Raw genomic sequence first — 22,502 nt, 5'->3', positions numbered from 1 at the left:
CTCAACTTTTATGCAGAATTCCAAATTTTACTTTTCTTCTCTAATTTTTGCCTGCAATTACTGTGTCTGAGAAAAGGAAAATTAATTTAAAACTTCTGTCTCTCTAGCAGTACCAGCAAGAGAAGTCTGAAATTTGCTGAATTAGTCAAACATAATACAGATTATAATTTAATCATATGCTAATAAAATTAATATTTTTAATTCTGAAATTTGATGCTGCTATTATCTGTGCTGCCTACTACTGGAGGGCAAAATGGAGTCTTTCTCTTGCCAAAACCCATTTCCTTATATGCGTTTATGCTCAAGATGTTAAATCTGGTTTCAGGAACTTCTGTCATTTAAAACTCATCTACTGCAAAGTGCACCTAATATATCTTTCACAATGTGTGTTTCACTAAAAAAAGTTTCTCGAAAAACAAACCCTGTATATTACAGTCCCTCTTTGAGAGTTATGGAGTGTATTGTTTTATTAAAGGCTTTGAGATTCCTGAAACAAACAAACAATAAAAGCTTTAAACCTCTGTTTAAACTAGAATTTCCAAATTTATTTGACCATTAAACTATTTAGCTGCAAAACTGTTATTAGCATCCTACAGAATACCATGGAACACGCTTTCAGAAAGGCTGGCATAAACAATAGTTGAATCATGTCTCATAGTGTTGAAACAGCTATAAACATTTTGTGGCTAAATGTATTTATTACTTTTTATTTACTATGTTTAATCAAATAGATGCCAGATTGTCAAGCCTGATTATCTTGGATTGCTGCAGTAAGGACACTGTGGAAAATAAACTTAGCATTCACGAAGAAATACTTTGCTTACATTCCCAATTTTTATTTTGTCATGGGAGATGTCTAAGCAAGAACTAGACATCTACTTCTTGGGTGCACTCTTCAAGAGGGGATTGAAGGATTCAGATGAAGGTTTGTTTCAGAGGCTACCCAAGTCACTCTTACAGTTCTATGATTCCTCAATAACACTTGCTTGGGGGGACTTAATAGTTTGGTATTATCAGCAATTAATCAGAAAAAGTTAAGCTACCAATCACCTGAAGGAAAAAAATTACCTTTCAAGATCAGACATGGGGGCTTCTCAGAGGTACTAAAAAATAGTAACTTGTATTTTGACCTTTAGACTCATAAATGTTCAAGAATCTTTTAAATTTAAATTTCCCATGATAGCTTATTTTTAAAAATAAGCTATATTTTTAAAAATCAAAGAAATTCCAAAATTGAGTCATACTCCAAAATGAAAACTCTGACCCAGGCTTGAGAATATTGTTTTCCATAAGCAAGTCACTTCTGTACGCCACCATGGGAAAAGTGGACATCTGGCATTGCTCAACCAGAAGTCATTCTAATGAGCCTATGGATAATATTTCTTAATAAAAGATATGTCAGGCCATGTGCGGTGGCTCACGCCTGTAATCCCTGCACTTTGGGAGGCTGAGGCAGGTGGATCACCTGAGGTCAGGAGTTCAAGACCAGTCTGGCCAACATGGTGAAATCCCATCTCTACTAAACATACAAAAATTAGCCAGGCATGGTGGTGGGTGCCTGTAATCCCAGCTACTCAGGAAGTTGAGACAGGAGAATCACTTGAACCTACAAGGCAGAGGTTGCAGTGAGCCAAGATCGCACCTCTGCATTCCAGCCTGGGCAAGAAAGAGTGAAACTCTGTCTCAAAAAATTTTTAAAATTTAAAAATAAATGAAAGATATGGCCTTTTGGTGACCAAGCAAGAAACCAGGTGTTTCATCTGCTTGTCTTTTTGGAATGTTTATATCAAGTGCTGAGTAAGACGTCCACATTAATGAACAATACAGCATCTGTCTCCTTCACCGTATCTTTTGGGAAAAGGTCTACCACTGAAAGGAGTCTAGTTCCATATAACCCTCTTTATCACCAAGAAAAAGAATAAATAATTACTATATTTACATAAATATATATTATACAAATATGTATTATTAAGTATTTATTATGTACTGTGCGAAAATGGATCCTTGGAGAAGTAATGGGACCTAAAAGCATCTTTATGATAATCATAGGTAACATTTACTGAGCACTTACTATATGGCACCACTGTTCTAAGGGCTTTATATTTATTTTAGTCTTCACAACTGGTACTTCCCAAATTTACTGTGCATAGGAATCACCTGGGGATCTTTTTAAAATTCAGATGCTGGTTGAAGAGGTTGAGGGTGGAGCCCAGTAATCTGCATTTCTAACAAGCTCTCAGGTAATGCCAATGCTGCTGATCCCAGATCAACCTTGAGGTGCAAATTCATAGAAGACTCCACAGGGTGGGTACAAATATTGTTTGCTCATTGCGTAGAAGAAACGTGAGGCACTGAGTGATCGACTGGCCTGAATCACACCACTTATAAGTGACAGAATCAAGTTTTGAATTCAAGCAATCCAGTTGCTGATCCCATCTTCATCTTCCTAACAACCAGGTAGCAGAGGCAGTTTCCCTACATGGTCTGTATTATTTTAGCTTATTATATTTGTATAATAAAAACGTAAAATATGAGAAAGAAAAATTCAACTAAATGATGCTGAAAGATACTTCATTATTTAAAGACACTTAACTTAAAGCATCTTTAAATAATGAAGTATCTTTAGGCATCATTTAAGCATCAACTTTAAAATAAAGATGCTTAATCTAAAGCGTCCTTAAATAACTATTCATGATCAAAAAATGTGTTCATCTTATGCTTTTCCTGCCTTATCACTTATTTTCACAATATCCACTTAGCCTTTATAATTTTAATGTATAATGCTGAATATTATTCTGTTGAGTTAATTAATCATAGTTTATTCAACTAGTCAAAACTATTGGACACTCAGGTGCATTGTATATTTAAGTTCCAATGAATTCAAAGTATTCATTTCTATGTCTAAACAGAGAAAATAAAACTTGTTGACTGTCTGATAATTTGGTCTAAAAAGAACTAGAGCCAAGAGTCACTCTTTACTCTTTGGGGAACATTATTACCTTGATTAGATGGTAAGATTTTAAACGCTAAAGATAAAACAAAAAGCTTTCAAATAATCCCAACACAATGCTTACCACTACATGTTTTTAGTTACCTGTGCATGAAAAGTTGCTAATGCTCTACAAAACACAGTCAATTGTTTTTACCTGAAGCTGGAGTCACAAGAAGTTTGTAACCACCAAATTTCCCTCTTGGAGCCTTCCATGAAATCTGTATACTGTCATGAGATATTACATTATATCGTAACCTTGTGGGTGGAGCCACTGAAAACAAAAAACAAAAATGATGTAAACATTGTAACATTTAAGTTTCTATTTGTTAAATCATAAAGTCAAAGTAGTATAACCAAAATACACACAAAAGACTACATCAGCCTCAAAATATGTATTTTTTATATATATATGTTTTTTGAGATGGAGTCTCACTCTATTGCCCAGGCTGGAGTGCAATGGCAGGATCTCAGCTCACTACAACCTCTGTCTCTTGGGTTCAAGCAATTCTCTGCCTCAGCCTCCCAAGTAGCTGGGATTACAGGCACGTGCCACCACGCCCAGCTAATTTTCTTGTATTTTTAGTAGAGACGGGGTTTCCATCTTGGCCAGGCTGGTCTTGAACTCCGGACCTCATGATCCACCCGCCTCGGCCTCCCAAAGTGCTGGGATTACATGCATGAGCCACCGTGCCTAGCCATAATATATATTATTTTTTAAACCCCATTAATGAACTGATCAGTTTGCAAGATAACACAAACCTAAGGGCATTTGTTTCTTACCCAAGGGATATCCATTTGTCAAACAGTAGTGACCTTATGACAAAGAACTAAGACCAACTGTTAGAATGTAATACTCTAGCCTAGTTTAATAATTGAAGCCAATTTTGTAAAATGCTTTCATTATGTTACAAGGATAAATTTTTCTCCTTGAAACATGTGAGCTTCTATAATCTACTCTACTGAGACCTGTTGTATGTCCTTAGGTTTTTCACTTTGGTAATTCAATATTTTTGATTGATTATATGATAATTTGAGAGGGCTATTGTGGATATATTATGGTAATAAGATATTCATTTAAAAACATTGGAGAAAATGATTGTAAAGGCATTCAGGACCAAGTAAAAGATAATTATGTTTTATAAACTTGGATCCAGTTTTCAAGGATAGCTGATTTATATCTATCAGAAAGATACAAAGCACATGGTCATGAATCAGCCCAGAATGTTTTATCTTTTCTGACAGTTTACAAAAACGAGTAGAGCCGTATTACTTTTTGTGTAGGTCATTCAAACTTCAAAACACATTTCTGGGACACTACACAAATGTTCCAGTATTTCAAAAAAAGTAAGAAGGTTTTTATTACTTACTCTCTAAATGAGTTTGTTGAAAAGAAAAGTTAATACTTAATGGAAAAGTTAACCTTTTTTATCCACTTTTAAGCCCAGCCTCTCTTTCTCATTAAAAAAAAAAAAAAAAAACAGAGCGTAGAGAAAAGAAACAAACTTTCTCCTACATAGGCATGGGGCAGAACACGGGATATGGATGTTAGTTTCATTCCCAGTTCTACCACTTAGCTAATAACCCTGAGCAGGTTATTGTTTCTTCCAAAACCTTAGTTTCTTTATTTTTAGAAAAGCCGATGGCGATACTTTTTGCAAAGGAGAGATGACAACTGTAAATAGGATAATGAATATCATGAATATAATGCATTATAATAGGAGTTCAATAAATATTTGTTCCCTTTCCCCTACTTCATGTAATGATTCAGCTTAAAAGCTCACTTAATCTTCAAAACATACATTGCTATTCCAATTTGATAGATAAAGGAACCAAGGTGCAACTAAGGTACTTGCCCAAGTTCACATACTGACCCCAGATGAAATGCACTGTTTCTTTGAAAGATGATTCATATTAAGAAGTCACCCTCGGCCAGGCATGGTGGCTCATGCCTGTAATCCCAGCACTTTGGGAGGCCAAGACGGGTGGATCACCTGAGGTCAGGAGTTTGAGACCAGCCTGACCAAAATGGTGAAACCCCATCTCTACTAAAAATACAAAATTAGCCAGGTGTGGTGGCACATGCCTGTATTCCCAGCTACTCGGGAGGCTGAGACAGGAGAATCAATTGAATCAGGGTGGTGGAGACTGCAGGGAGCTAAGATCAGGCTACTGCACTCCAGCCTGGATGAGAGACAGCGAGACTCCATCTCAAAAAAAAAAAAAAAAAAAAAAAGAAGTCACTCTTCATTGAGCTAGATGAATGAATAATTTACTACTCCACAAACCGAAATCAGATGAAATCTTCTGAAATCAGTAAGCACTGAAAGACACAATCTTAAGAATAGAGTTTCTTTCTATTTGTCCTTTACTGTCTCTAAGTAGAGAATGCTAGCCATGCAGAATGAAAACATTAGCTTCCTGTTCTCAATGTGACATGAATGGAAGAAATAGTCTACATTTCTCTGGCTAATGAGAAAACATAAATTTGTCATAAGAATAACTTTTTTCAAATGGAAGAGGAAGGTGCCTGAACCTAACATTTGAATGAACAGAAAAACTGTTACTATTTTGTTTAGTCATCAACTCGAGAAGAAAATTTATTAATAGATAGATTCTTATTACTTATGGAAGAAAATTAAAAGTAAGAATTTTAAAACGTTACAAAATATATGCAAGTTTCTGACTCAAATCAAGGCATGGACTAGTAAATGTCATTGTCAAAGTATCTGCATGAATGAGCTGCTGAAAAAAAAGCTGCCTTGGGAACCATCAAGTGGAAAAGTACAAATAGGATGGAGGCTTCAATCTAGGAAATTCCAAGAGAGTCAATGATTCCATTAGCACTCCAGGTGTGTTGACATCTCAAAACAGCAAACAACATTCAGGATTCCTAGGTTAAAAAGTCTTAATTTTAATATCCATGCTACTATTCTTTAAATGTTCTCTGAGTTTATAGCCCTCAACATCTTTTAGTCAATAGATAGGCTTCTAAATCTCCAGGAGAAAATGAGGGCAATGTGGACCATGTTCAGATAATCTGGATGGTGTTCTAGAACCAAGAAAGGCATCGGCTTCCATTCAATTGCTCAAGAAAACAAAGTGCAAAACCATTGAAGCAAATGCAACAACCAAATCCATCAATACTCAACTCTTTTATTAATTTACAAGTGATTAAACTGTCTACAGTCCCATTACAACTGCTAGGCAAAAGCAATATCATTATTACCTTTTATCAACAGACCACATCTATTGTCTATAGAAGCATAAATACCCTCACAGTCATTAAAAGGAAATCTTGGTTAAACATAACGTTCACATTTTCTTTAGGTTTTTGCCTTTAGGGTAAAAAAATATTGGAAAGAAGAAATGCTAGTTAACAAAGAAAGAGGCCTAAGATCACACCTGTGGATTTCAAAGTTAGCTTTTTTCCCCCTTTTAGAAGGCACTGGGACTGGAACCAAAGCAAGGGCAGCACGACTGACAGAAATGCTGTAAGTGCCGTGGAGAAATAATTGCTCTTATCTCATGGAACAAACCTTTGTGTACATTTTATACCAGACCCATGATTTTTCTGTTTGCAAGCACAAAGGAAGTACTTTTTTTAACATATGCTTAACTTCCATTAATAATTATAAATGCTTGCATGAACTTGACTCAAAATTTATGTCAGTTCAAATCCTAATCTTTTCAAAAAGACAAACATCAAGTGTAAAGTTTGATTTCCAGCACACACCAAGAGCCCAGAGGAAACCAACAGACTCATCTTTTGCATGGTTAAGTGTAAAGGATGAGATTGCACATGAAATTAGGTCTGATATAAGATCTGTGAATACATAAACATCATCCCAAAGGGAGACTGAGGGGGAAGACTGAGGAGTGGCTACCCATTATCTTCCACTCCACTGCAGGGTTAGGCTTGTCACTGAAAGTGTAGAGGCATTTTTGTTCTGCTGTGCTGTGCTATGCTTTGTTTGTGAAGGAAGATTTTCTTTAAGCTCAAAGAATACCACTGCGATCATTCCCATAGAGGCTCATGGGCAGGAGAGAAATGTTTATGTCATGCCATTGAAGTCTCACTGTTATCAAGCATTTAGGAAATTCTATTTCATAATCTATTTATTAAAGGGTTGACTTTTGGCTGTCCCTTCCTTCCTTCCTTCTTTCCTTCCTTTCTTCTCATCTGAATTTGAACGCTTACGGTTTTGTCAAGTGACCCTCTACGTAAAGACACTTATTTTAATAAAATGTTCACATTTGTTTATTAAAACGTTAGTTTTTACACAGGGACACTGAAATGGACATCTTGTATTCTTCCCTACCCATAATCGCATCTCCTCTTCCTTATATGACAGCATCCTGGTTTTCTTCCAAGGAACAACACCGCCTCCCCCGACTGCATAGGGCTAGCCATCCTCCCCTGGCTAAAGGCTGGGAAAATCACTCACACCAGGTCAAGCAGACTCTCCCAAGAATCTGAAACTTGACTCCAGTGATGCAAGGATGGAAAATAGTTCCAGTCATTCCAATGACATGCCCTAAGGAAAATGGTCACTAGTTTCTCCAGACTGTATCCCAGAGGGTTTCCCAGATTCCTGTCCTTTTCAAAGCTTGATTATTTACTTTTACTTTGATTATATGAGCTACTGCATTACCTACTGGTGAATACATTTTTGCTTAGTTGACCAGAGAAAATTTATTTTATTTGCAACCAAAAACTTCTGGCTGATAAAGATAATGCAGTATGAAATCACACTGAGAGTTTTTACCTCTTTAAAATCATATTTCAGGGTGCTAAGTTGATAGGGCAACCAATTATATTTATTTTTAAAAGACTTTTAAACAGCAGAGAAGTATTTGGCTATTTTTCCAAGTAATCTTAAAAAAAATTGTTTTTAGATTATTAGCGGGGTGCAGTGGCTCACGTCTGTAACCCAGCACTTTGGGAGGCCAGGGCAGACAGATTCGTTGAGCCCAGGAGTTTGAAACCAGCCTGGGCAACATGGCAAAACCCCATCTCTAAAAAATAAATACAAAAATCAGTTGAGCGTGGTTGCATGCACCTATGGTCCCAACTACTCAGGAGGCTGAGGTAGGAGGATCACTTGAGCCCAGGACGTGGAGGCCATGATCGCACCACTGCACTCCAGCCTGGGCAACATAGCAAGACTCTGGCTCAAAAAAATAAAATAAAATACAAAAACTTTAGCTTTTTATGTTAGTCATTTTTTCATTTAAATGTGCTGCCTAAATGTTTTATAAATCAGAGCAATAAAATTTTGAGAGACTTTTACTGTAGGATATGCTACGGGGATATTTTTTTAATGTGGTTTAGAACCTCATATGTTGTAATTTCATAATCTGTTATAAAGATGCTGAAAACAGCAGTAAGGAAAACATTCTCAACTTTTTAAATGTGTTTGGCTACTAACAACAGCAAGAAATATGTGTCAACGTGTGAACACAGAGGTCTTTATAAAGTTAAAGCTAGCCCCTATGCAAAGTCTCCAATTTTCCATGTGTTGAGGTTTTTAAATGACAGTTATTTTACCTTCAGTGGCTCCTTCCTGTAACTGTCCAAAACAAACATTGCTAGAACCAGGTACATATTTACTGTGAAACTCTAAGAAAGTATGGATCCCATCACTCTGTTATTGCTGTACACATTTTTCTCCTACAGCCATCATATTACTTTTTCTGTACTCTAGTTCATTTAACAACTTGTCTTGAAAAGAAGATGCTGGAATAATCCAGGTATAAACAGTTATATGAGGCCAGGTGTGGTGGCTCACGCCTGCAATCCCAGCACTTTGGGAGGCCAAGGCGGGCAGAGCACAAGGTTAGAGACCAGCCTGGCCAATATGGTAAAACCCCATCGCTACTAAAAATACAAAAATTAGCCGGGCGTGGTGGTGGCAGAAGAATCACTTGAACCCGGGAGGCAGAGGTTGCAATGAGCTGAGATCAGGCCACTGCACTCCAGCCTGCGAGACAGAGCGAGACTCTGTCTCAAAAACAAAACAAAACAAAACAAAACAGTTATTTGAGCCAATGTAGGTTCACAGGTCCTGGAGAGGGAACATTTTCTATAAAATATTCCATGGAGATGGATAAGCAATTTAAGGAGCGAGAATTAATTTCCTGTATTTTTTTTTTTTTTTTTTTTTTTTTTTTTTTTTGAGACAGAGTCACCATCTCAACAGGCTGAATGCAGTGGCATGATCTCGGCTCACTAACTCCACTGGGAGTTCACATAATCTCTGCCTCAGCCTCCCAGTAGCTTCAGGACCGGCCGCCGCTACACCTGGCTAATTTTTTTTTTTGTATTTCTAGTAGAGACGGGGTTTCACCGTGTTAGCCTCAGGATGGTCTCCATCTCCTCGTGTCCGCCCGCCTCGGCCTCCCAAAGTGCCGGGATTACAGACATGAGCCATCCTGTATGTCTTTTAATACTAGCTGTATTCGTTGTTTATTGTTACTGTAATAAATTTCAAAACCTTAGTGGCTTAAAACAACAGACATGTATTATCTTAGAGTTCTAGGTGTCAGAAGTTTGAAATCAATCTCACCGGGCTAAAAGGATGGTGTTGGAAGGGCTGAATTTCTTTCTGTGGGGGAGAATCACTCAATCATTGTCTTGCCTTTTCTAGCTTCTAGAGGCTTCCCACATTCCTTGACTTGTGGCCTCTTTCCATCTTCAAAGCCAGTAGTACCCAGTCAAGTTTTTCTCACCTGGCCGCTGACACTGGTTGCCCTGTCTCCCTCTTCCATATTTAAAGCTTTTTGCAGTTACATTGGGCCCACCCAGATAAGCCAGGCTAACCTCCCTATTTTAAGGTCAACTGATTAACAAACTTAATTCAATCTGACATCTTAATTTCCCCTTGCCATATAACATATTCACAAGTTCTGAAAATTCATATGTCAACATCTTTGCAGGCACATTATTCTACCTGCCACACTGACTTTGTTTCTCTTTTTCTTTTTCTTTTTTTTTTTTTTTTTTTTGAGATGGAGTCTCGTTCTGTTGCCCAGGCTGGAGTGCAGTGGCGCAATCTCAGTTCACTGCAACCTCCGCCTCCCGGGTTCAAGCCATTCTCATGCCTCAGCCTCCTGAGCAGCTGGGACTACAGGCGCCCGCCACCGCGCCCGGCTAATTTTTTTTTTTGTATTTTTAGTAGAGACGGGGTTTCACCGTGGTCTCGATCTCCTGACCTTGTGATCAGGTATGAAGTGATAGAAATCTCCTGTACACTATGTAAGAGACAAGACATGATTAGGATACATACACACTCACATTACAGTTCTTTATTAATAGAGCTGTAAAAATAGGGCTCTATTCATAAAGCAATTTAATTAATATAGTGTTATTAATATAACTGATATTGTAACATAAAAATGCGACTTTCACTGGTTAAACTTGCACAGGCTTTTCAGAAGCACTTTAAGAATAGGCCGGGCATGGTGACTTGCACCTGTAATCCCAGCACTTTGGGAGGCCGAGGCAGGCAGGTCACGAGATCAGGAGTTCGAGAGCAGCTTGGCCAATATGGTGAAACCCTGTCTCTACTAAAAATACAAAAATTATCCGGGCATGGTGGTGCACGCCTCTAGTCCCAGCTACTTGGGAGGCTGAGATAGGAAAATCGCTTGAACCTGAGAGGAAGAGGTTGCAGTGAGCCGAGATCGCATCTGGGCGACAGAGCGAGACTCTTTCAAAAAAAAAAAAAAGAATGACCTGTTTAACCAATTGCCACAAAATCACTATGCTCAGTCGCTGGTGAGGTTATAATCCTCATCAAAGATGTGTATATTCCTACAGTGCAAACAGTTGGTAAAACTCAGTAAAAGCCAATATATTGTTAGGATAAATAAAATAAGAATGATAATCAGAAACAAGAAGGCTAGAGTCCCAGACCCTACTGATTCTCCAAGTTTTCAATTACCTTGACCTTGGACGATGGTGCAGAAATAAACAATTGCCAAAAAAGGTGGAAGCAACCAGTACCGCATCTTGCACTGAAAAATCTTCATTTTATTTTCTGCTTTTTACATGGGATGTAGCAGCCACCTAGAAACAGAGAGAATGGGGACATTTTTGAGAAGGCTGAAAATAAAGTATATGTAATCATTTAGGACAGGCAAATAAGCTAACATGGATTAGTATTGTCAGGAAGTAATTAATTCCCTAGAGCATCGTGCATTTCACTCTAAAATACAAACTGATGAGGAAAAGACTTTTTAGAAGATGCTGTAAATGGAGAGAATGATTTGAAATATTTGGGAGAGAGCTTCAGAATGTACTTTGTGACTCTTCCCTATGGACATAAATTGCATACTGAATTTCCCAAATGGATAAATTTCATAATTTTACCTGAAATTAGCATTATCATCAATCCCAATGTCCTTGCCAGTGTTCCTCCCATATTTATCACATAAAGTTCACATAAACTCCTACTGTTGCCTTATATTGCCTACAAAGGACAAATATATAGGACCTTTCTACTGGTGATCCAAGAGAATTTGAAAAACCATTTTGTACTAATATTAAAAGACTGCAGTACTCAGACTTCCCTTCATTGGGTTGAATAACCCCTAATCCTTTCATCTTTTCTCATAGTTCTTCTTTTTCCTAACATAAGTGAATATAAAACTCTTCCAAATTGTTCATTTCCATTGGGATATCAATGAAAGAAGAGCTACAAGCAAAAGAGAGAAAGGAAGGTAAATGGAAGACAAGAAAACGAAGAAGAAAAAAAGAAAGGGTATAATTATTATATATCCATAATAATTAATAATATAAATTTTACCATTAAAAAACTTTTAGAAAAAGAAAGGAAAGAAAGGGAAAGGAAAGAAGGAGGGAGAAAGGGAGAGGGGCAGAAATGGAGTGTGAAAAACAATGAATGTTTGGTATTACTTTCAAAGACGATTCTACAAATTATAGATTATAATTCTATTAATAGGTCATTACAGAGGAGAAATTCTGAAGTCTTTCCCTCAGAGATTAAGAAAATATCTCCAAAGTTTTCTTCTACCCAAGGCATATTTTTAATTCATTTTTTTCATTAATATATTCATTCATTCATTTCCCAATATCATCCCACAAAGGATCTGAAGCAACTAAATAATAAATGAACCTAATGGATAAGATAAGAGTGCCAGATTTAACATATAAAATACAGGACTATAGTTAAATTTTAATTTGAGATAAACAGCAAATAATTTTTTAATGTTAGTATGTTCTATGCAATAGTTGAAAAATACTATTTTTAAAAAATCATTGTTTATCTGGAATTAAAATTTAACTGAGTGTCATATATTTGATCCAGCAATCCTAATATAAGGGGAAATTTTGGTGATAAAACAATAAAGTAATGAGTTAAATGAGCACAGAGAAAATGGATCTGGTCCTGTATAACTGGTAAAGGTAACCATGAATTTGGCTCCAAATTTATGAATTAGCAGGTAAAGCAAGAAGGAAGCATAATAAGCTTTAAAGCTTACTATATTTTTAGATTAACTACAACATATTTTTCAGGAGATACGTAGCTTTTTCTGACACCAAAAGCTGAGTAGAATTTTTCCCATGGTTCACGCCAAAAAGTCATCTTACTTTATTCACCATAAAATGTATTGAGCCCTTGCTATATGTAAAGACTACTCTAAGTACACATATAAATTCCTTTAATCCTCACAGCAACTCTTTGAAGTAGGCACAATTCTACTACGTATTCCCGATGGACAACAAGGCACAGAGAAGTTGCCCAAGTCACAAAGCTAGTGAGTAGAGCCAGGATTTTAACCACATAGGCATAATCAGACATGGTAGAAGCATCTTAGGAAAACATTTCTACAAGATCAGGCTTCACATCACTTTCTTTCCACTTTAGAAATACCTTGTTCTTCTTACAAAAACAAAGAGCTTTCATAGTGAAAAATTCAGACTACAACAAAGTACAACAAAAAGAATACACCTTTTGTTATTATTTCCTTGTTCAAGTGTATTCTGATGACAGTAAATGCCCTTTTACTATATATATATATAGTGGTATCACAACTTCTTTATCTACCTTTCTTTGGAAATACAGGTTGTTTCCAAATTTCCTTTATACATATAACACTACGATGAATATCCTAATTCACATCTCTTTTAATACATAATTTATTTACTTTGGCTAAATTCCCAATTGTGGAACTGTTAGGCAAAACAAGATGCGTTGTTTGTTTGTTTTGAGACAGAGTCCTACTCTTGTCCCCAGGGCTTCTGCTCACTGCAACCTTTGCCTCCCGGGTTCAAGCGATTCTCCTGCCTCAGCCTCCCAAGCAGCTGGGATTACAGGCATGTGCCATTACACCCGGCTAATTTTTGTATTTTTAGTAGAGACGGGGTTTCACCATGTTGCCCATGCTGGTCTCAAACTCCTGACCTCAGGTGATCCACCCACTTCGGCCTCCCAAAGTGCTGCGATTACAGGCCTGAGCCACCTCACCCAGCCCAAGATGCATGTTTTTAAGGTTTTTCAAATACAGGTACACAATGCTCTACAGAAAATAACACTCATTTCCACTTCCACCTGCATCTCATATGAGTACCAGGTCACATCAATTTCACCATCACAGAGGTTGTTTTCAATATATTCTGATTTTATAGGTAAAATGGGATTAGCATCTTAATCAGATTTTTTCACAACCAGTAAAATGTGACATTTGGTGTTTGTTGGCTATTTAAATTTTTTAAACAAAATACCTGTTCATGACCTTTACCCATTTTCTTATTGATCTACAATAACTCTTTATATGTTAATTTTAACTCATATATATTTAGTAATTTTCCAGTTTGTTTTTTGCCTGACAATTTCATTTATTGGGTTAAGAATTTTTTTTAAAGTTCAGAAATCTGACTTGATCTTTTTCTTTATGGTTTCTAATTCAGCATCATGGGTAAAATGGCCTTTCTTACCCCAAAGTATATTTCTAGTTAACTTTTTAGTTCCTATTATTAATGGACTCTTTCCAATACTGTTATCTGACAGATTTGTTTTTAATATAGAAAAGATATTGATTTTTTATATTAATGGACCACTATTCTGAATTCTTGCTACCTTTATATTTTTTCAGTTTAATCTCTTGGATTTTCCAAGTTGACAGCTGCATTGTTTGCAACCAATGTGTTTTTTTTCTTACTGTATAGGTTAGTAGTTTAAAAACAATTATTTTACTAGGGATGCCTGAAATATTTTACCATTAAGAATATTAATGGTAGTTGAGTTCAGATGTGTTATATTAAACTTTTAAAACTTCTTGTCTTTTTACTAAGAATATTTTTTTCAATCAAGAATGGATGCTGAACCTTGCCTTTATGACAATTCATTCACTGGAATGTCCATATTTTCATCCTGACTTCTCAGTGTAATTAGCTATTTTGATATGTCTAGTATTAATCTATCTTTGCAATATAGAAATAAGTCCTACCTATTAATAGCAATATTGCTTTTTTTAAAACATTAATGTAATCATAATGGCTTTGGCTTTCAGGCCAAGCCATTTTTAAATAGAGATAGTAATGACATATCATTCTTTAAATAAGATCCCATTAATAATGATACTTCATTTGTGCCACTGGTTTTTTATATTCTTGAACAACAAGAGAGACAGCTCAAGACTGTTTCTGTCCAACTCCTAAGAAACTAATCAAGTGCAAACACTCTTTGTTATATGCTGATCATTTATCAAAATGTGTTAAGCTTTAAATTCCTTTACTTTTCTCTACTATAGATATATGTCTCCAGTGGCAACAATAAAAACACATCAATTGACGTTTCCTAATTGCAAATCAAAACTAGGTATGACTGATTACAGGACTCAAAAGAATATTAATTCTTCTTGAGGGATAAGAATGAGAATACTATTCTAGGTGTCATTTACCCCTAAATGGAAGAGTATGAGTATTTTAAAAATTATTATTACAATGATATTTTAAGTCACATTACATTTATCTAGTATCTCCATACTATTACCATTTCAAGACCTTTGATAATGGAATGTCCGGATAAAATTCCCACCATGACAGGGATTATACCTAGCAAAGTACAAGCTATCTCTTAGGTTACAAAGCTTGAAGACTCTGATCCCCTTGAATGCTTTAAAAAATACTCCATATTGCTTATTTAAATTCCAAGTTTTTTTGTTTTTGTTCTTGTTTTTTGAGACGGAGTCTCGCTCTGTCGCCCAGGCTGGAGTGCAGTAGTGCGATCTCCGCCCACTGCCTCCTGGGTTCAAGCAATTCTCCTGCCTCAGCCTCCCGAGTAGCTGAGATTACAGACATGTGCCACCACGTCTGGCTAATTTTTTTTTTTAGTAGAGACAGGGTTTCACCATGTTGGCCAGGATGGTTCCAAACTCCTGACCTTGTGATCCACCCGCCTCGGCCTCCCAAAGTGCTGGGTTTACAGGCGTGAGCCACCGTGCCTGGCCAATCCCAAGTATTTTTTAGTTGCTATTATGCTACTTCCCCCAGTCCTGGATGCTGTTCTTTTGAGAGATACTGCACTAGTCTGTTCTTTGAAATAACATCTATAATCTGGTAAGGCATATGCCAATCAGGCTTTAGACTGGAGCTAGACCTGAAGATTTTAAAACAATCCTGTTTGCATCCTTTCAGTCTGGAGAGTATGAAGGAAAAACTGTATCAAGTGGGATGTTGGGTTCTATAACTCCTACAATCATTCAATTCTGCGAATGGAATGAGTGGGGGTAGATTAATACAGCCTTCAGGTAGTAGCTTTAAGTGCAAAAGCCTCTGATGAATGCAGCAAAGCAAAGTTACATAAACTTTCAAAGTAATATGACTCATGTAGTTAAATCTCTGATACTTGGGTTTTATTTCAAAATAATATGGTATATCTAAAGGAATAAATTAATTATATTTCCTTCAAGCAACTATTCATAAAAAAATGTTGACAACTAAGCTTTTTTAAAATATCCAATCACAGTCTAGTATACAACTCTTTCATGTTGCCACTAAAAGAGAGGCCCATATACTTTGATCATTATACAAATATTCAAGTTAAGGTCCTACAATAAAAATTAACGAATGTACTAATTTGTGCTTAGGGTCCAAAATATATCTTCCCCTACCAGCCTACGACCAAAATGCTAATTAGTAAAGAATATTTTCTTAGATTAACACATTCACATACTGGAAATTCCTTAAAATTCCTAATGGAATAGGCAATACATTCAGTGTATATGCTAAAAGAATAGTCAACATATTAAGTGACTACCATCTACACAGCATTATAGCCTGGATTAATTTGTCAGGACACAGAAGACATTAGGAAAATGGTTAGTAAATGTTGATGAAATATAGGAGGAAAAGCCCCAGGGTATACATAAAACCCTAACCCTACAAAGTCAAGTAAAACAAGATTAGTGGATTATCCAAACCGAGTATAAGCAGCTCTTCTGTAGACAGAAGGCATGAGTGCAGGGGAATTTGAGAAGATATGGCAGCAGGCTTCAGCCTTATCAAATCAAAACATTCAGCAAACCTGCCAGTTACACAGATAGCTGTCCACCACACCCAAAGAAACAGATTGCAGCAGAATCACTCTCTCAACTCCAATAAAATATTCTAAGATTTCCTTCTCCAAACATTATAACCAGAGGTTTCAATCAGAACAAAGCAAAGAAAAGAAAGGCAAAAAAAAAAAAAAAAAAAAAAGGCCACATTTGTCTTTTTGGAGAAAAAAAAAAAAATCTCCTTTTCAGATCAGGAGACTTACATTAGATATCCCTGGCCAGGTATGGTAGCTCACACCTGTAATCCCAGAATTTTGGGAGGCCAAGGCAGGAAGATGGCTTGAGCCCAGGAGTTTGAGACCAGCCTGAGCAACTCAGTGAGACTCTGGCTCTACAAAAAAATTAAAAATTAAATTTAAAAATGTTAAAAGATATCGCATAATGCTATTTTAATGTAGGAGAAAAAGATCTTCTTTAACATAGGAGAGAAGAACCTTTTTCTCCTTTTGTGAAAGGCCACAATCAAATAGCCTTTCTCTTTTCTCATCAAAGCAGTTCCTGCATCCGAGTGTTTTGAAGCAATACTTAACATGTAATATTGGAGGTTACTCTGCATCTCATGTACTTTTTAACTAACTAAATAAATGCTATGCTTGTCTTGGCAACTTTTTTGGAAACTGGGCATTGTTTATATGGAAAAAGCATTGTAACCATAGTGTATCTTCAAAATTCTTTTTTCTTTTACTTTTTTTTTTTTTTTTTTTTGAGACAGGGTCTGCTTCTGTCACCCAGGCTGGGCTGCAGTGGTGACATCATGGCTCACAACAACCTCAATCTGCTGGACTCAAGTGATTCTCCCTCCTCAGCCTTCCAAGTAGCTGGACTATAGGCATGTGCCACCATGTCTCGCTAATTTTAAAAATTTTTTTTGTAGAAATGTGGTCTCCTCATCTTGTGCAGGCTAGTCTCGAACTCCTGGGCTGAAGCAATTCCCCCGTCCTGGACTCCCAAAATGCTGGGATTATAGGCATGAGCCACTGTGCCCAGCATAAATTCTTCTTTAGTTATTGTTTATTTTAAGTTAGGATGAGCAATACCACATTGGGAGAAGTGAAATTTCAGTTTTCCCAAGCTTTTCTGCCAAGTCCCCAAACTTTTGGACAGTAAAGTAAGGGCAAGAAAAATCCCAATCCTATTAAAATGCCATGAGATATTTTAACATTTACCAAAATGTCAAAGCCTAATTTGTTAAAATTTTGCCCGAAAGCCTGCACCAAACAAATAACTCTGCCTTGATTTTTTGCTGTTGTTTAAAAACATCATGTTAGAAATGGCTACTTAGTTCTCTCTTCAGAAGGTATAAGCCATATTTACGGAAAGTTGACAATGTCTAATACAAGTGCTCTTAAAACACTGTCATAATTTTACAATCAGTAACATAAAACTAGGTCCATTAGTGCTAATTTGCCCTTCCACTAATATGTTTGTTTTATTTAATCTCATTTGTCCAGATAAGTTTAATAACGAGCAAAGGCCCTAAGCGTAAGCATTAAGCAATGCTTACAGGCACCCACAAAATTCCCAGACTAACATACAGCCAATTTTATTAAAATTCCTTAAATATTTATCCTAACATTTTTGTAAACCACACACACTCTCTCTCTCGCCAAGATTTATACACATATATACACACAAACCTTGGATAATATTGTATTCAATTGTTGCTGACTTACAAAAAATAAACCACAAACTTAAACGAAATTCTTGTTAGTTATTTGATATATCCAGCAACTCCATGCCCTGAGAGCATTGTTATTTACAGTGTTAAATGTCCATTTCAACAATCATTTATTAAGAGTCCTACTATACAACCAAAGCACTGTAGTTGGTAATAAGAAAGATACAAAACTTTATACCATATCTTCCCCTTGGTAGCTCACTTATAGTTAATTGAAAAAAAGAGATTAATTGAAAAGTGAACCTTAGGTGAGCTCACTTACAATTTACTTGAAAAGCAAGATCGTCAGCAATCATATTGCAAAACCGAATGAAATAAGTATGAAACAGAACAGAAAGGTAGCACAGGTGGTGGTATGAATAGAAAACTGGGAGTGAGGAAGCCACTTGTGATCATTTGCTATAGGTCCTTGGCTAGCTGGTTTAACCACTCTCTGCTCTTTATCAATGAAATGTGTGAGATAATATCTATCTTTTATTTTTTAATTCATTAATTTATTGTTGTTGTTATTTTTATTTGGGTTTTGTTTTAGGATCTCTCTCTGTCACCCAGGCTGGAGTGCAGTGGCATGAACATGGCCCACTGCATTCCCAAACTCCTAGACTCAAGAGATCCTCCTGCCTTCACCTCCTGAGTAGCTGGGACTACAGTCACATGCCATCTCACTTGGCTGAGTTCTTTTTTTTATTTTTATTTTTTATACAGACAGGATCTCACTTTGGTGCCTAGGCTGGTCTTGAACTCCTGGGCTCCAGCAATCCTCCCACCTCCGCCTCCCAGTGCCAAGATCATAGGCACGAGCCACCGCACTTGGCCATGTCTACCTTTTAAGATGATTGTGATATTTTAGTTAACTTACTTAGAACACAGATGACTCTCAAAAATGTCTAATTAGTAGCATGTTCACAACATGTTGAAAGAACAAAAAAGGAAAGGGGAATCATAATAAATGAATTTTCTACTTGAGCAGATGCTAAAAAAGGAAGGAGAAACAAGAAGCCTTTATCTCTTCTATCACATTAAGGTTGTGGGACTAACTTGGCAAAAACGTTTAGGCAAAAACTGAATATCCAGATAATGACAGAGGCAACAGTTATTTGCAAGAGTGAACCAGTTTAGACTTTTCAAAATAAATTTCTAGCCATTTTTATCATTCTCCAGATGATAGCTCTATACAGATTTGAAACGATCAATCATATGAAGACATGGACGACTTGACTTGAGTAATTCATAGGCTTAGAAAAAGACTCAGCAGTTAACCGTTGACAAGTTTATGCAAAGAAGACTTGAAAGAAATGGTGATATTTAAGCATATTTTATACCAAAGAAAAATAAGAATCAGAGACACATAACAGAGGTTTTCATATATTAGAGCTTTTATGTAGAAGATAAAACCGTATTATTTTGTGTAGCGTCTGAAAACAGAACTCTAATCAGTTGCGATGCTCCCAACCCACAGAAGTTCTGTAACAGCTCTAACAATTAGAAGCACTGCTTCTCTGTCACCAGAAATTCTGGAGCAGAAACTAGCTAAGTTTTACCCATAAGAGATGTTATCAGAGGGATTCCTGAATTTGGGGCAAGGGAACTGGATAAAATGATCTCTAGGATGCCTTCCTCAACTCCACATTTTATATATATGTTAATATCTACTTTATAGAAAGAGAATTTTACAGTCAATTGATAATCTAGGTCACATATTTTTGTAGATTAAAAAACAAACAAAAAAAACAACAACAAAAGAGATAGGCTTAATGTATCATCCAGTGTGTTGGCTTTGAGGGTATTCCTCCTTACTTCTTCTCACTATTGAAATACTACCCTCCTCACATCCAGAATCATAAAAAAAGGATTTTCAGGATTAGCTAACGAGATCCACTTAAAAAGTACTAGAGGAAGTGAGCAATTATTACACTTATCTGTTAGCATCATGACATAGGAAGAAAAAACTCTAAATTAGGAATAAAGAAGACCTAGTTTTGTTACTATTAGTTTGGTGGTTAGCTTTTTTCTCTCTGAGGGAACTCTCCACTATGCAAGGCATGGTGATCAGAAATCAGGCGGAAAGCTGCTGTCTTACTGGCATAAAGCATCAGGGAACAGAATTCAGGAATACTAGAGAAACTAGATATTGAGAAGGGAAATGTCAGAATGGAATGAGACACAAAGTGGGGGCAGGGGGAGTAAAATCTGCATAAAACTGCCCCCAAATCCTGGACATTTCAGAATGATAAAGATCACTTAATTAGGAAAAATTAATCATCAATGTGTATAAATTTAATAATGGAGTTTCAAAATACATAAAGCAAAAACTAATAAGACTAAAGAAACAAGCAATAAGCAAAGTTGAAGATTTCAGCACTCCTCAAGAACTGGTTGAACAATTAGACAATATATCGGTATATAGATGTGAACAACTCTTATCAAGTAGTTGATATTTATTGAGCATTACATCCAACAACTGCAAAAATGTACATTTTTTAAGTGTATCAGTAAAATTTAACAAAATAGGCCATATTCTGGGCCATAAAATAAAACTCGATAAATTTCAAAAGATTGAAAACATATAGAGTATATTTTCTGACAACAGATTTAAATTAGAAATGAATAATAGCCTGGGTGTGGTAGCTCACACCCATAATCCCAGCATTTTGGGAGGTCAAGGTGTGAAGATGGCTTGAGCCCAGGAGTTTGAGAACAGACTGAGCAACGCAGAAAGACCCCATCTAATTTTTTTAAAATGAATAATAAAATATCTTTATAAATTCAAAATATTTGAAAATTTAAACAATATGCTTCTAAATAATCAATGGGTCAAAGGTGAAATCACAATGGAAATTTTTAAATGTTTGAAAGGGAATGAAAATAAAGGTACAATTTGTGAAAATTTGTGGAATGCAGCTAAAGAATTAGAGATAAACTTATAGGTTTAAATGCTTATATAAAAAAGAAGAAAGATTTAAAATCAATGATCTAATTTTTTACCTAAAGAAGCTAGAAAAAGAAGAGCAAACTGAATCCAAATTAAGTTGAAGGAAATGATTAATAAAGATAAAAGCAAATACTAAAGAAATGGAAAACATTAGTAGAAATTAACAAAACCAGTATTTGCTTTTTTGAAACATTAATAAACTTTTAAAACCTTTAGGAAGTGTGGTCAAGGAACAAAGATTGAAACACAATTAACAATACCAGGAATAATAGAGGATATAACTGCCTACTTCACAAACTAAAAAACAACTAAAAAGGAAAAATACAAATAACTTTTTGCCAATAATCCCAACAATTTAGCTTACTTGGAAATAAACTATTCAAATACTCAACTTGTTAAAACAGACACATGAAGAAATAGAAAACCCAAATAGCCCTGTATCTATTAGAGAGATTAAATTTGTTATTAAAAAATATTTCCACAAGGAAAATTACAGTCCCAGATGGCTTCACTAGTGAATTCTATGAAATATTTAAGGAAAATATAATACCAATTCTACACAAACTCTTTCTGAAAGCACAGGTGAAGGCTAGCATAACCTTTTGTTTTTTGTTTTTTTTTTTTTGGAGACAGACTCTCACTGTCACACAGACCGGAGTGGAGTGCAGTGGCGCAATCTTGGCTCACTGCAACCTCCACCTCCTGGGTTCAAGCAGTTCTCCTGTTTCAGCCTCCCGAAGAGCTGGACTATAGGCGTATGCCACCACACATGGTTAATTTTTGTATTTTTGGTAGAGATGGGGTTTCACCATGTTGCCCAGGCTGGTCTCGAACTTCTGGCCTCAAGTGATCTGCCCACCTCAGCTTCTCAAAGTGCTGCCCGGCCCTAACATAACCTTTTTATCACAACTAGACAGCATCACAAAAAATAAAAATCACAGAATAACCCTCATGAACATAGATACAAAAATCTTTCACAAAATATTATCAAATAGCACTTAACAATGTATAAAAATAATAATAATAATGACCAAGTAGAGTTTACTACAGGAATGTAATATTGGTTTAATATTTTTAAATCATTTAGCATGTTTAGTATGTTTCTTCCCTCAGGGAGAAAAAGGCTAACCATCAAGATAATATCCACTAATCATTTAGCATGAGATTTTATACATATATATATATTGTGTGTGTGTGGGTGTGGATGTGTGTGTGTGTGTAATCTAAATAGAAGGACAAAAAGTATTTCAGAAAATTCAATACACATTCAGGATTTTAAAGAAACTCAGCAAACTAAAAATAGAAAGGAACTTCTTCAA

The 22,502-nt window shown here is 36.0% G+C and overlaps 1 protein-coding gene across 4 annotated transcripts in view; it reads right to left on the bottom strand.

Moving 5' to 3' along the window:
• Window positions 1–22,502, bottom strand: part of COL14A1 (collagen type XIV alpha 1 chain) — a 281,368-nt gene that overhangs the window by 211,103 nt on the left and 47,763 nt on the right. For all 4 annotated transcript variants that reach the window (XM_031650141.1, XM_031650143.1, XM_031650140.1 and 1 more), the window contains exons 2-3: window positions 10,936–11,060; window positions 3,147–3,263 (exon numbers count right to left, since the gene is read on the bottom strand). In XM_031650141.1, the coding sequence (XP_031506001.1) occupies window positions 3,147–3,263; window positions 10,936–11,023 (205 nt within the window). In that variant the 5' untranslated portion in view covers window positions 11,024–11,060. The remainder of the gene's footprint in view (window positions 1–3,146; window positions 3,264–10,935; window positions 11,061–22,502) is intronic.

Source organism: Papio anubis, chromosome 8 (assembly GCF_008728515.1).
Source record: "Papio anubis isolate 15944 chromosome 8, Panubis1.0, whole genome shotgun sequence".
Lineage (NCBI taxonomy): Eukaryota > Metazoa > Chordata > Mammalia > Primates > Cercopithecidae > Papio > Papio anubis.
Note: the sequence above shows the minus strand (reverse complement) of the source record. Positions and strands in the feature narration are given on the sequence as shown.